Source organism: Trachurus trachurus (genome assembly GCF_905171665.1).
Source record: "Trachurus trachurus genome assembly, chromosome: 24".
Classification (NCBI taxonomy): Eukaryota; Metazoa; Chordata; class Actinopteri; order Carangiformes; family Carangidae; genus Trachurus; species Trachurus trachurus.
In genome coordinates this window covers 19,014,264-19,029,458 of record NC_139910.1, presented here as the reverse complement: position 1 = coordinate 19,029,458, position 15,195 = coordinate 19,014,264, and the positions used below count along the sequence as shown (strand labels likewise).

At 44.1% G+C, this 15,195-nt stretch overlaps 2 protein-coding genes across 2 annotated transcripts; both read right to left on the bottom strand.

Annotated features, from left to right (window-relative positions):
* Window positions 1–1,316: 1,316 nt before the first annotated feature.
* LOC311007680 (gamma-crystallin M2-like) lies at window positions 1,317–1,889 on the bottom strand (the record flags this gene model as incomplete). The annotated part of the gene is made up of 1 exon (XM_084000946.1): window positions 1,317–1,889. One exon carries the CDS (start codon window positions 1,887–1,889, stop codon window positions 1,317–1,319), a length of 573 nt encoding a protein of 190 aa, XP_083857072.1.
* A 4,952-nt stretch (window positions 1,890–6,841) lies between these two features.
* LOC311007681 (gamma-crystallin M2-like) lies at window positions 6,842–7,390 on the bottom strand (the record flags this gene model as incomplete). Its single annotated transcript, XM_084000947.1, has 1 exon — window positions 6,842–7,390. The coding sequence occupies one exon, from the start codon at window positions 7,388–7,390 to the stop codon at window positions 6,842–6,844; it is 549 nt and encodes a 182-aa protein (XP_083857073.1).
* Window positions 7,391–15,195: the final 7,805 nt, after the last annotated feature.

Below are 15,195 nucleotides of genomic sequence, written 5' to 3'. Positions count from 1 at the left end.
GCTGCACTGAGGCAGACAAGAAGAGGCTACAGAGGGTGGTCAAAACTGCACAAAGGATCATCGGCCACCCTCTGCCCTCCCTGGACTCCATCTACACCTCCCGCTGCTCAAACAGAGCCAGAAACATTGTTCGGGACAGTCTTCACCCAGGCCACCACCTGTTCACCCCGTTCCCTCTGGACGGCGCATAGGTGCATCAAGTCAAGAACAAATAGACTGAAAAACAGTTTTTATCCCAAAGCTATCACAATACTGAATGAAAACAGTGACTGACAACATATAATTACTTTCACATACACAAATACATAATAGTTATTTATTTACTTATTTATTGCTAACACCTATTTTATTTATCTTTTTATACTGTCTTTTTATACGTTGAATAACTGAATGTCAACACTGGTTGCTGCTATTGTTATTGCTTATTGTTTGTCTGTCTTTTATGTGATGGCACTTTAAGGTTTTAGCTTTTAATTTCGTTGTAATGCTGTACAATGACAAATACAATTCTGATTCTGATTCTGAGTCCAGAAGTAGAGAGTCCAGCTAGGTAGGAGGGAGTCACCTGTTGAGTAACGCACATTTCCTTGTATTGAAAGCCTTATCGGAATGGTAGGACGATGGCATGTCGGAATAGCGGTATGTCAGAATGGTGTTATGTCGGAATGATGGGATGTCAGAATGACAGCATGTAACCTAATTCCCGTGTCCACACGTTTCACTGAACCTCTGTAGCCCGTGATTGACACGTGAGCATGCCTTGGACTACCATGGCCAGCTGTGGCCAGCTGTGGTCACTGTCACAGGAGTTATTACAGTGTTTCATTTTCATGGTGTCCGCCCATCTGTTTTTTTTCCTCACTAGTTCTTGTTTTCATATAACATTCATTTATATGCGGATCAATACGAGGGCAAGCAAGGGAGTGTGTTACTGTAGATTGGAAGACATTAAAAACAGGTGACTTTCAAACAAAAACCCATCCCAGACCCTTTAGCACCTCTGAGCTGAGCTCATAAATGAAGGTCATTAGCCAGTCCAACCAGAACTATTTTTATATTGTCATTTGTCTGCATGCCAAAGTTAGGTTATTTGACAAGGAAATAAAATAATTAGAAGAGAGGGCATATATTTTTTTGTAAACAAAGTAGATTTTATTTGTGTTCTTTTGAGGAAGCTGTTATTATTCTTTTTGAACAGAGACATCTAATGTGCAGTTCAGTGGTCTTCAATCACCATCAATTTGCTGGAATCGTCCTCCATCGTATTTTGCTTTGTAACGAATTGTTGCATTATTATCATCATCATGGGTCATCTTCTAATAGTAGGAATCATTGATGCGCCTCATGCTCATGAACCTCATGCCGCTCATGCCGCTCATGCCGCTCATGCCCATGTTGCTGAAGTTTCTGTACTCTCCGGGCCTCATGTACCACATTCTTCCTCTGTAATTGGGCTGCTCGTACATCAGCCAGTGGCCGTCCATCACGTTGCAGGACATGCAGTTGGACATTCTATAGCGGTCCATGATGTTGTCACAATCCTCCATCATCTCATTCATCTGGCCCATGAAGTTCTCTCTCTCGTAGATCCTCATCTTGTAGGAGCCTCTGTGCATGGGGATCATACGGCAGGACCTGATGCAGTCGCTCATGCCCATCATGCTCATGTAGTCAGCGTACTCGCCCCTCCTCATGAAGTACTGGTTTCCCATGAAGTTGGTGCGGTCGTAGACCATGAAGCAGCCCCTCTCCACCCTGCAGGAGTGGCAGCGGTTCAGGTAGGAGGACATGTTGGGGCAGTCGCTCATGCACTCATAGGAGCGGCCCTGGAAGTTCCTGTCCTCGTAGAAGATGATCTTGCCCATCATGTTCATGCTACTGGAGGTCATCTTTGCCAGGTGTTGTTGCTGTAGATGTACTACTGCTGCTGCTGCTGCTGCTGGTGGTACTGCTGCTGGAGCTGAACTGCTTGTCTACCTGCTGGAGACCTTCCTTTTTATACCTGAAAAGCAGAGGGCCCCTTTGTGAAAATAGCCTGACCCAGCAACATACCATAGAAGCCCATAGAGCACTGAGGTTTGTCAACATTACCAGCTGTTTGCCCTAAAAAAACCTTAGAGAGGCGGTTTTACTTTGAATACTGTCAGACAAAACCTTTTAGTGGATGTGTACTGGCTGAATGAAGCTGCCAACAACAGCAGGCCTTACATGCTATCATAAATTAATGTTACTACCACAAATAACTTGATTTCCAATCAGATGAAACTTGGCTGTTGTCATGCTAGCAATATAAAGTAATAATTTTCTCCTAATCAATAATTAGGGGCAGTCCACCAAGATATTAGAGGACACTTGTGATTTATATTTAAGATTTTTATCTTGTATGAAATTAAGTATCTTCTTTTTCAGTCATTTGTGTAAATGTTTTATGTGTCTTGTCAGTGAGTGTGGCAAAATAGTTCCATAGTGCCCAATTGAAATTTTGATGAGGCACTATTTGTGGGGCAGATGTAACATGCCAAGACCAAAAACAACAACAAAGGTGTACCCTAGAGCCAACAGGTAATTAGATATTTTGGGTGTATTCTGCAATTGATCAGTATGAAATCATTTTTTGGTTAGTCTAATCATACAACCTTGTGTGTGACTGGGACTGGTAAATTGGAAGCCTGGAAAGAGATAACAGGTCTTAAAATTGTTTGTGTGAATTATGTGTGTCAAAGGCAACTGCGCATTGTTTTCATAACAGAGCGTAATATGAATTAAAATTGTAATTTCCAATAATGACAAGCAATATTTTTGTGCAGTTGTACATTTACACAAGCACTAGCAGTCAGAAGCAGATGCAGATTTTTTTTAGTAGTTTCGGAAAGATTGGAGCAACAATATTAAACTAATTGATGAATGTGGAAATGTGCGTAAATTTCAATTTGCAGTTTACACACAAATTCCTTCTGCTCACTTTTCATGAATGAGACCCACTGTCATATGCCAATATTCAATAATGCTCAGGGTGCCACCCAAGGTCACCAGAAAATACAATTTGTCTAGGTCAGAAAATACTTAAGACCTTGATGATGTTTTATTGTGAACACTGAGTGTTCAAGGTTGTGTCCATGGCACTGTGGCAAATTTTATAAGAGTAGTTGTATCTCAGTTGTACATTGTCCATTTTGCCCCCAAATCTGTCAGAAGATTCCTTAGACTCAGATGATGCTTTACTCTGAAGACTGAGTTTTTGTTGAAATGTTAGTGTTGTGGCATTGCCAGTTTTGTTTGCTATAATTAAAATATCTGTTGACATGTCAAATCTGCCACACTCTTCACATCTACAATGACCTTACTGAAGACTGCATGCTAAGATAACAGCACCACCCACTGAAAATGGTAAATGATCCTTGAGATGCAATTATCATCTTATTTAGGTGAAACTTTCATGTTTGGTTTACATGAGATGTAAAGGAACATTATGTCAAATAGCCTCATGGTAGGAGCACAGAGGGCACATGAGGAAGAGGGCCGTATATTGTTGCTTATGCCTGGATCAGTTTCATAGTGTTAAACCAGGACCTCCTGTAGAGCAGTAGTTTAAACAGGAGATACTTCTGGGTCAACAAATAAACATACATTGCCATATGCAAAAGACGAAATGACATGTGAGAGATGTGAGGATAATTCGTGATCATAGGAAATAATCCCAGGGCTACGTGGTGGTGATCGGAGGAGGAGAATTCTGGAGATCTGGATGTATTGTGGACTCTGATGAACTCAACCTGATGCTGGATATAGGAACTGGAGGACAGGTGAAGCATTGTGTGCTGAACAGCTGACAGCAGATGAGAGAGGGAGAGATATTAAACTTTGAGGGTGACAAAGTGTCAGATGCATATTGGGTGACATTGTGAAGTAGCATTAGATCATGGGAGTTGGTGTTGCTCTGATGTCCTCCTAATTTGTTGTCCATTTCCATCTACTCATTTGGCAGATGCTTTTATCCGAAGTGACTTAAATGTGAAGGACATCACTGAAGCTTCAGTGCGGAGGAGGGGTCCTGGTGGAGAACAGGTAAAGAAATACAGTGAAACGTAATAGTACTGTAAAGGTGTTAGAAGAGCTGGTGTTCTCAGAGGTTGCGTCTTCGTGAGATTTTTGAAGACAAAGGGAGGTCCTGCTCAGATAGCACTGAGTAGCTCGTTACACCATCAGTAAACAACAGACCACAACAGTCTGTACTGAGATTGTCTTGGGCACAGGGATGTAAATGTTAGAAAACATTTTCCAATCCAATCCAATCTAATTTTATTTATATAGCACGATTTAAACAAACACAAAGGTTTCCAAAGTGCTGCACAGCAAGATAAAATACAATAAGTAGCCTAACACAACAGAAGCACAATAAAACAATGGACACAATAAGATAGAATAAAATACAATAAAACAGAATTAAAATCAATGAGATAAAAGAGATAAAAGATAAAACACAGTAAAATCAAAATAAACAACAAATAAATAAAATCATTAAAATAAAATAAATGAAGTCAACTGCCTACTGGGTGTTAAAAGCCAGGGAGAATAGGTGGGTCTTAAGGTGGGATTTAAAAACAGACAGAGAGGAGGCCTGTCTGATGTGCTGAGGCAGATTGTTCCAAAGGTTTGGAGCTGCCACAGCGAAGGCACGATCCCCTCTGAGCTTCCGCTTTGTTTTAGGCTCTCTCAGGACCAGCTGGTCAGCTGACCGGAGAGACCGAGAAGGGGTGTAAAGTTGTAGAAGCTCAGAGAGGTACGGCGGGGCAAGACCATTGAGGGATTTAAAAGCAAATAAAAGGATTTTAAAATGAACTCTAAAATGTATGGGCAGCCAGTGGAGTGAAGCTAAAATGGGGGTAATGTGCTCGTGTTTTCTTGTACCAGTTAAAAGACGAGCTGCAGCGTTCTGTACCATCTGGAGCCGAGAGATGGCTGACGCACTGACCCCCAACATTTTCTTGAAAGAATGCAGTGGATGAGATCCAGCATAAGGTTGAATGATTAAGTTCAATTAGATGGGTTCTGACCGAAAAGTAAAATAATTTGTGGCTTTAGTTTGAATTGGGTACCATGTTGTGGGTGGATCAAAGTGCTGATCGGGTCCTAAATTCTGGACCATCTGTAAAGGTGTCACTGCGTTTGAAGGGGGGCCATCAGAGGAGCATTTAGTCAAGGCAAGACATAACAAGTCAGCTAAGTGAGCTCCTGGGGTTCCCAGGATGTGCATGAGTATGGGGTACTGGGCTAATTGCAATTAAACATTATGTCCATGTAAAACCAAAGTAAGAGCAGTGTTCTCATTCCTGGCATCCTGCTTTCCATGGACAGGATCTCAAGGCACAACAGAGGAGTGTGTCCATTTTGGGAGCCTTAGGATTGCATCTCTGTTATTTTCAGATGATGTGGTCCTTATGGCATTGTCAGAACGTGACCTTCAGTGTACACTGGAGCACTTTGCAGCCAAGTGCAAAGCAGCAGGGATGAGAATCAGCACTTCCAAGTCTTTGGACATGATTCTTAGCCAGAAAATGGTGGATTGCTCTCTCCGGGTTGGGGGTGAGTTATACCCCAATTGAAGGAGTTCAAACAATCTTGTCCTGTTCATTAGTGGGGGTAGGATTGGGTGAGAGAACGACAGACAGTTTCAAGTGGTATCAGCAGTAATGTGAGAGCTGTATGGGACTGTTGTGGTAAAGAGAGATTTGAGCTCTCAATTTATCAGTCGATCTTCAGACACCCAATGCAAGATCAGAGATGGTTCATGCATCTGGAGGATGCCTCCCTTCAGAGGTGTTAAGGCCATGTCCAACTGGGAGGAGACCTCGAAGCAGACCCAGAACTTGCTGGAGGGACTATATATCGCTCCTGGTCTTGAAACACCTTGGGATTCCCAAGGAGAAGTTGGAAAGTGTTGCCAGGGAGAAGGGACATCTGAAACCCTCTAACCTGCTACCACCATGAGTCGACCCCAGATTAGTGGAAGATGGATAAAGATATAACCCTGGACTGGACCAAGAAACAGGTGGCATACTGAGTCAGGTAAGGCCTAATTATTCTTATGTTGTATAGAACAAAGTCTTCTAACCAGGCGATAGGCATAGCTAATTATCAAACATGGCCTCACGATAGATTCAGGATTCAGATAATTGCCAAATTATCTGCAGAAGACATTTGAGATTACGTAAAAACACAAATATAAATATATCTATCATAAGTATACTCAGTTTTAGACAATGTTATATGGAAACACTGCATATTTTAACTAGGACTTTGACTGGGATATGGATCAGATTTTACCAGGACATGTCCTCTGTGGGATTTACTATGTATTTATGCGGAGAGCACTGAAGATTTCAGCCCTATGTTACTGCACTGACAGAAGAGAAAAAATAAGTTAATTGTTTTTCAATAAACCAGTTGGTTGGTACAATTAAGGTGCTGAACTTTGATATCCAATTTTATCTGAGCCTGTTTCACAACCAAGGTAATTTTACTTGCCATCATTGACCATTATTTAAGGTTATTGAAAGCTTAGTTGCAGGGTGCCTCTTGGAAAATAATTAGAATGAAAAAGAGGAAGAGAAAAAGTCCAAACATCAACATATTATTTGATAACAAAGTAGATTTTATTTGTATGATCTTAAGGAGGCTGGCATCATTCTCTTTAACAGCCACACCTCAGTCAGAAACATGTGTATGTGCAGTTCAGTGGTTTTCAATCTTTGTCGTCAATTTGCTGCAGTCAGCATCCAGTGTATGTTGCTGCAGATGAGTTGCTTTGTAACGAATTGCTGCATCACCACCACGTTGTCATCTAGTAGCAGGAATCTGTGATGCGCCTCATGCTCATGAACCTCATGCCGCTCATGCCCATGCTGCTGAAGTTTCTGTACTCGCCGGGCCTCATGTACCACATTCTTCCTCTGTAATTGGGCTGCTCGTACATCAGCCAGTGGCCCTCCATCACGTTGCAGGACATGAAGTTGGACATTCTGTAGCGGTCCATGATGTTGTCGCAATCCTCCATCATCTCATGCATCTGGCCCATGAAGTTGTCTCTCTCGTAGATCCTCATCCTGTAGGAACCTCTGTACATGGGGATCATACGGCAGGACCTGATGGTTTCGTTCATGCCCATCATGCTCATGTAGTCGGCATACTCGCCCCTCCTCATGAAGTACTGGTTTCCCATGAAGTTGGTGCGGTCGTAGACCATGAAGCAGCCCCTCTCCACCCTGCAGGACTGGCAGCGGTTCAGGTAGGAGGACATGTCGGGGCAGTCGCTCATGCACTCATAGGAGCGGCCCTGGAAGTTCCTCTCCTCGTAGAAGGTGATCTTTCCCATCATGTTCATGCCAGACATGTTTGCCAGGTGTTGTTGCTGTAGGTGTACTACTGCTGCTGCTGTTGGTGGTACTGCTGCTGGAGCTGAACTGCTTGTCTACCTGCTGGAGACCTTCCTTTTTATACCTGAAAAGCAGAGGGCCCCTTTGTGAAAACAGCCTGACCCAGCAACATACCATAGAAGCCCATTGAGGACTGAGGGTTTTCAACATTTACAACTGTTTGCCCTAAAAAACCATAGAGAGGCGGTTTTACTTAGACAAAGGCTTTTTGAAAGGGTTAACAAGGACCTGTCAGAAATAAACTGTCACAACCTCTTCTAAACTCTTCTAACTACGCAATAGACATAGCTAGTCATCAAACTTGATCTCAAGATTTCCTTTAAGGTTTAGGTTTGTACTAGTAGCCAAATTAGCCGCAGAAGTCTCCTCATAACAAAAACAACCAAATGATTACAACAAATAAAAACATAGAATTAACCAGTTTAGAGTCAGTGCTTTGCTTATGCTATGCAGTTGACATGAGATGTCAGAGGGGTGGGAGCCTTAGATCATGGCCAACCTTTGAACAGGACATCTCTGAGCAGCATGGTATTTACATTCCTTTTTCATCTGGTAACTTGAGTTTCAGATGTCCAATTAACTAAAATCCTCCATCTGGTTAAAATATGAAGTTGACAATGACCAATGTGTAAATACTGTATGTAGCTTAAAACTGGGTATAAAGTACTTTTTTAAGATTTAATTTGGGGATTCTTAAGTCTTTATTGTGGCAGGACAGTGTCAGGGACAGGAAATCAGGGGAGATAGCGGTATAACATGCAGCAAAGGGCTGCATTCATATTCGGGCCACTGCACTCTACAGGGTGAGCCACTGGAGCGCCCCAGAAAGTAAATTTTCAAGCTTCTGGCAGGCAAGCACAACACCAACACATTGGAAATATGACATCATTGAAAAGTAGCGCTGTATCGTTCGCAAACGTTTCATTCAAAAGAACAAATTGTTTGAGTGAATTAATTTAATGGAATCACTTTTTTGACCTGATTCATTCTTTTCTCCTTAAAGGCGGGCTTACACTGCACGACTATTCGTCTGTTCACATCTCAAACTGCACGAGCGTCCCTCTTCAGTCCTACGTATCAGATCAGTCTCAGACCCCCACTAATTGTTCGTCGTTCTATGATTGCTCCCCACCACGATTACCCTGCGATGCCGCTGAGATTTGTGCTGCTCTATAATTGCTCGATTGTAAACATCAAATTGACATTGGTTCCTGATGTTGGTTCCTATAGCAGAGTCCATGGTGGAAGATCAGACCGACAAACACACAGACAGACATCGTGCATCACCTCCAAGGCCGCTGCTGCAGAGAGAGAGAGAGAGAGATGTATGATGGACGGCGCTACTCTCTCCAGCCAGCTGACGTGTAGCTCACCTGCGGCTCACCTGCAGCTGTCAGAGGAGGCTCACTAGTTCTCTCTCTGGCCTGCACTTTAAAAGTGCAGCTGATCAGGTCAGCTGAGCTGAGCCAGAGCACAGTGGACGTGGCTGCTGGTGTATAGGCTCGCTATTTTATACTGTAACGGCAAGAAAAAAAATAATCGTCCTCAATCACTGATTGTCTGATAGTACGTGTGTGTGTATTTGTCGGGCTGATCTTCCACCACGGACTGCGCTGCATTACTGATCATCACCCGGTCACCCTGTCTGTCACAGCTGTGGTCTAACTTCAGCTTCTCACTTCCCTGTCCCTCCTCTCTCTGTCTGCCCATTTTAACTCCATCTGACGAAGTTCAGCATCACATTCAGGTTCATAAAGGCTCTGTGCTAAAACAATCTGTCATGGTAAAAACTTGTCGTATGTGCAGAATCGTGACGTAGGACCCCATACATTGTCCGTCACGACGAGAAATTTTCTGGCATGTCAGAAATTAATCGGGAGGTCGGCGACTCGTCTTTAGGACGTCGGGACGTGACGCAGAGCTTCACTAACCATACGTCCCGATTATGCTCACGACTCCGCGATCCCTCTAAGATTATGCAAATTAGGCTGCGACTCGTCTGGTACGACAAAATCGTGCAGTGTAAGCCTGCTTTAAGTTCAGCTCAGCAGCGAGTGTGCAGGCTGAACTCCCATGTGGTCCGTGAATCACTGAATCACTCGCAAATCTGGTGGTGGAGACTCTCATTGCGAGGGAATGTGCATGTGCAGTAATGCGTTCACTGAATGTACTGTCACTCAGGGCAGAGGGCTCATGTTCATTGAACGTACTGCTCAGTGTTGAGTCGTTTGTGAACGTGTTGCTGTGTCACTCACAAACGTTTTTGTAGTACATTCTGTGAACGTACCAGTCACAGTAAACGTCACTCAGGGCCAGGGATTGGGTTAACTAAATATTGTCCGTCATTGACCGTTTTTTTAAAAAACGGTGATGGAAAAATCTTTAGGCCATCCATCATTTTGACAGATTGCAATTCACAATCTGTTTACAATGAAGCCGGTGGATTATCAATAAATGGAGCGGTGGATAACATACACGATGTCACAAAGTCACTATATGGTGAGAATTGGATTAAAAAAAACTCATGGCTGGCTGGTGGCTTTCAGTAAAAACTTGGTAAAAACTTGTCGTATGTGCAGAATCGTGACGTAGGACCCCATACATTGTCTCAACCCCTGCTCTTTTTGTGTCCCCATAAATACTGCCATTGTGTTGTGACTTTTTTCAGCATGTTCATGTATCTGCCCTGTGTTGTGAGCTTAGTGTGTTTGTGTATTTGCAGCTGTTGTGAGGTTTCCCACATGCATTGTGAAACTGATGAAGTTGTTTTCTGAATTTGTTGCGTTTGTGACTTTGCATGTGTTTTCTTAAGCTGCAGTGCATTGACCTTAGGCCTGGGACGATAATCAATAAATCAATTAATCGCACGATAAATGAAAATGAACTCGATCATTTTTTCGGCCTCGATATATCGCCATGTGCATGCGCACGTATTTGTTTTCCTGGTCTCTCGCCTCCAAACAGGCTGGATGACAAGAGGCTTCACTCTGTGCATCGGTCTCAGCACCTGGGCCGTTTGTTCCATAGCAGAATGAAAGGAGTGAACCCTCTTTTCAGTCATCCAGGATCTTTGTTTCCCAGAATGCATTTCGCAGCAACCGGCAGCGCTAGCTGTAAAGCTAAGCAGCTAAAAGCTATTTTACCGTAATTCTTGCTGCCGCGCTGTTAACACTTTTTAAAGTTTTAATATTTTTTCATGCAAGAAAGTCACAGTTTAGATCCCCAGTCTGTGGTCAGTTTATCCACATATCGCCTGTTAGGAGATTTCCTCCGACGTTTTTGGAGCTAATGTGGTAGCAGCCAGTAGGAGGAGCGGGGCGCCATGTTGGATCGACAAGCTATCAACAAAGTCACTTCGGTGTGTCGTCATCTTCTTGCTGCCCCCTCCCCCATTCTGTGATTGGCTCCCTAGTTGAGGGAAAAATTGGGTCCATGGTTTCCAGGCTGACTTGCAGAGCGAATAAAATCGTGCACAAAGCACCATGGGTATACCCAGGCTACCACAGATGTGCAATGCTTCATAAAAGAAAGGTCCAGTTGCTTCAACTGGCCTTTGAGAGAGACTTGACCTGAAAAATGTAGGGGGGCATTCCGACATCCCACCAGTCCGACATAGACCTCTAATTGTCTAAATGGAAACACTTAAAGCAGAAGTAAGCGATCCGGTCGTTTTTGCTAATGCTGCGTTCCAGGCAGGCTTTTGAATCCGTAAATTACGGCTTCAAGTCACGACTACGACTTGTAGCGTTCCAGGCAACCCGTAACAGCCTGGTCGCACTGGACACGGAACCGAAGCGCAGCGCCCTGGAGCGGAGGCAGTTTCAGATCGGCGCACATGTTAACCGGTCTGCCTTGTCGCACATCTCACGCTGTGGAGCGCAGTGCGCGCGCCTGCAGCGCTTCAGATCGGTTCAGTTCTATTTTTCACGCGAGTCGCGAGCGCCGAGAGCGCTGTCTGTCAAGCTGGATAGACCAGATCGTACCAGACAGGAAGTCGGGCACAGAAAAGCCGAGAGAATCCGGTCAATTTTCAAAATAAATTAATTAAATTTTGATTAACTAAGTTGTTGCTTGTTCATCTATACATATTTGACTGTTGCGTCTGCACATGAGACACACACACACATGTTTAAAATGACGTGTGTGGGGAAAACCGAGTGAATACGAGTATGAACGACTGCAGTCGATGTCTGACCGGCGCGGAGAGAGGAGGATAAGTACGCTCCCAGTGCGACCACCCAAGCGCCCGAGAAGCCGCGCGCAGCTTCCGCGTGCAGTGCGACCAAGGGGTAACTCGTGTTTTTCCAACCTGTTACCTGTGAAAGTGCACTATAACGGCCACTCGTAACTTCCGACCCGTGAACTCGTACCAGATCGAACTGGTACGACTTCACAGGTCAAAACACGAGTTACGGGTTGCCTTGAACGCACCATAACTTCTTGTCAGCCGATGGAGTTAGCAGCCCCCGCCCTCGTCATGGATCTATTGGTCCTCGTCTCTACGTCACCACATTCAGGCGCATCCCTTGGCTGCACACACAGCCCTTCATGCTGTTCTCTCTCCTCATTGGATAAAACTTGTAGGATACGAGGAAAGTTTTCTCCTCGGCTTACAGCAGAGCAGAGTGACTGACAGACCCGTGTTTCAGACCAAACACTCTATGTAAGTGATTGCCGTCGGAAGATATAACTATTTAAGACTTAGGGGCCGTCCACACGAACCCGGGTATTTTTGAAACCGTGTGTTTCTCTACACGGTTTGGCCTTTCGTCCACACGTAACTGCAGTTGTCGGCTCCTGAAACCAGAGTTTTTTGTAACCGGAGTCCAGGGTGAACTTTTTCGAAAACTCCGGTTTCAGCAGTCATGTGTGGACAGGAAAACCGCACATTTTTCATAAATCCCCGCCCCCCTTAGTTACTGTTGCTAGCACGTCAAGCTTCTCGACGCTGACCATGCGCTGACCGCTCAGACGCTACTGTGAATATCAATAATCACTAAACATGCGGACACTAATACAAAATCGCATGGTCACCATATGTAAACATAATGTTGATATGGCGAAAATAGGCTTTTATCAAATTGTAAATTGCGGTCACTTCCCCACTGCTTTGCTTCCTCCCGTCCTTACATTTGTTTTCAATGAAGCCTTTCAGAATCAATCAGTGGATCGATGGATTATCGTTACGATGTGTGTATTTGTGTATTTTCGTATCTGTCATAAACAAGAGATTACGGGCGGGGTGTGTTAGTAGCGCGGACTCGTCTCGCGGTGCCGGTGTTATGCCGAGAAGTGCCTGCTTGCCGAGATCTGCACGCCGCACAACAAATGTGGAACTGGATCATTCATTACGGGGACGGGGATGCAGTATTCGGCACAGCAGTTTTTGGACCTGCCAAGATTTGCATCCCCTGGCTGTTTTAGCCAAATACACTGCTACGCAATTCATGTTCATATGCATAAACACCCCTAAATACAATGTGCATAACCCCATTTGACCACCAGGTATCTGCAGTGAAACACATGGGGGATGCAGTATTCGGCACAGCTGTTTTTGGACCTACCGAGATTTGCATCCCCTGGCATTCCACGAGCGACATGCAGATCTCGGCAAGCAGGCACTTTTCAACACATGCCGAGAAGTGCCTGCTCTGCTGGGGTTACGCACATTGTACGGTTTAGGTGTTTATACATATGAACATGTATTACATACATGTAGTAAGTAGTGTAATTGGCTAAAACAGCCAGGGGATGCAAATCTCGGCAGGTCCAAAAGCTGCTGTGCGGAATACTGCATCCCCGTCCCCGTAATGAATGATCCAGTTCCACATTTGTTGTGCGGCGTGCAGATCTCGGCAAGCAGGCACTTCTCGGCATAACACCGGTCAGTTTGAGCCTCCACTCTCTTTGTACAAGTTACAGCTGCTTTCCTGTTAGGAGTGATATCGCCACCTACTGCTTTGGAATGTGCATGACATTGTTTTAGACGGATTTGCGGTTTCATGTGGAGGAGTTATTTTTTTTTCACACCGGTGGTGTGGACGCAATTTTTTTTTTTAACCGGGGTCCATAAAAGTTTGGTTTCAAAAATACCCGTGTTCGTGTGGACAAGGCATTATATTAACACAAAAAATCCCCTTACTTCTGCTTTAATTTTCTATCAAACGTCCCATCATTCCGACAATTTGTGCCTTCTATGGTCGGAATGACGGTATTTTTTTCTTTTTTTAAAAATCCAGCCTTTCCGGCAATTCCTTTAATAGCATATTTTTTTTCCCCAAAAGATTTTGCACTGGTTGGGCTTAGGCAATGATGAAAGGAGTTGGTTAAGTTTGGTAAAAAAGACCAGAGGCTTGACAGGCAGACGGGGAGCATACATCAGTCCGACTGCCCAAAAGTCCGACGGCTCATTTCTCCGACTACCCATTCTACAGTGTTGAGGTTAGCTTTAGGGTAAGGTTAAGGGTTAGGGCTACTTAAGTCGGAGAAGTGGGAGGTCGGACTAATGGACGTCAAAATTAAGAAATGTATGGTCGGAGAAATGGGTAGTCGGACAGACGTCATGCGCCCCAGGCAGACTAGTCCCTGTCTGCGCTCTGCTGCATAATTACGCACAACCGTGTGGGTATTCCTCTATCAGAATGTCTTAAAGAAGGGAGTCACCTGTTGAGTAAAGCACATTTCCTTAAATTAAAGCCTTGTCGGAATGGTGGGACATTCGCATGTCGGAATAGCGGTATGTCGGAATGGTGGTATGTCTAAATGTTGGGATGTCGGAATGGTGGGATGTCGGAATGACAGCATGTAACCAAAATGTACAACCCAGTGGAAAGACGCTGTTCTTGAAACTTAGGTTTAGTGGCCTCACTCGCCGCATACAGCTCTTCTAAAGGTAAGCTAACCTTCTTTTAATGCATTTTGCCCACTGTGGCATTGTTTATAACACTTAAAGCTGAGTGGGGTTTTGTCTTGTCTGAATTTATGCTGCATCTGGCTGTGTGGTCTAGTAGCTTCAGTTGTTTCAGTGATGTGCAATGGCTGCGTGCATGCTTGAAAGAGAGATGAGAGTCTGTGTGTGTGAGAGAGAGAATGAGAGAGAGAGAGAGGGCTGTTATTTTTAGACAACGCGAGTGCACTATGCGGTGCCTATGTGAAAACGTGCTCCTTTGAATGTTTTGGTATAACACGTGGATTAGCATGTTGATTGGTGACAGAAAACTTTGAGTGGCAGAAAGTGACCCCCGCATTCACTGAATGCCCCCCGGTTAGATGTGCTCTGACGCCGACTCTGCTCCAGAGCATTCTCTGTTAAGCTTGTTTGGACTTGATATGAATTAAAAATTAATGAAAATTTAATGCTATTGAATGTGTCATTATTATCATTTAAAAAAAGTTAAAGTGATGGGTAAAAATAGATTATGACAGAATTTTTATGACCCCGTCAGTAATAGAATAAAAAAAGTCTGGCGCAACCTCTGCTCAGGGCTAAGGGTTTTGTTGACTGTGTTGCATGTTCACTGAATGTACTACAAGTGACACAATGACATGTTTGCGAATGACAGGACACATTCAAGAACGTGTCGTTTGCTGAATGTGCTACTGAAAGTAGTGTCGTGCCGTTCGCCAACGTCCGTGTAGTTGTGTCGTTCACGAACGTGTCAGTACGTTCACTTAAGGTACTACACAGTGAACGTGAGCCTCAGGGCTGAGCCATGAACTGAAACATGAGTTGTTCGACTGTATATCAGTTAAGGGAGCCAGA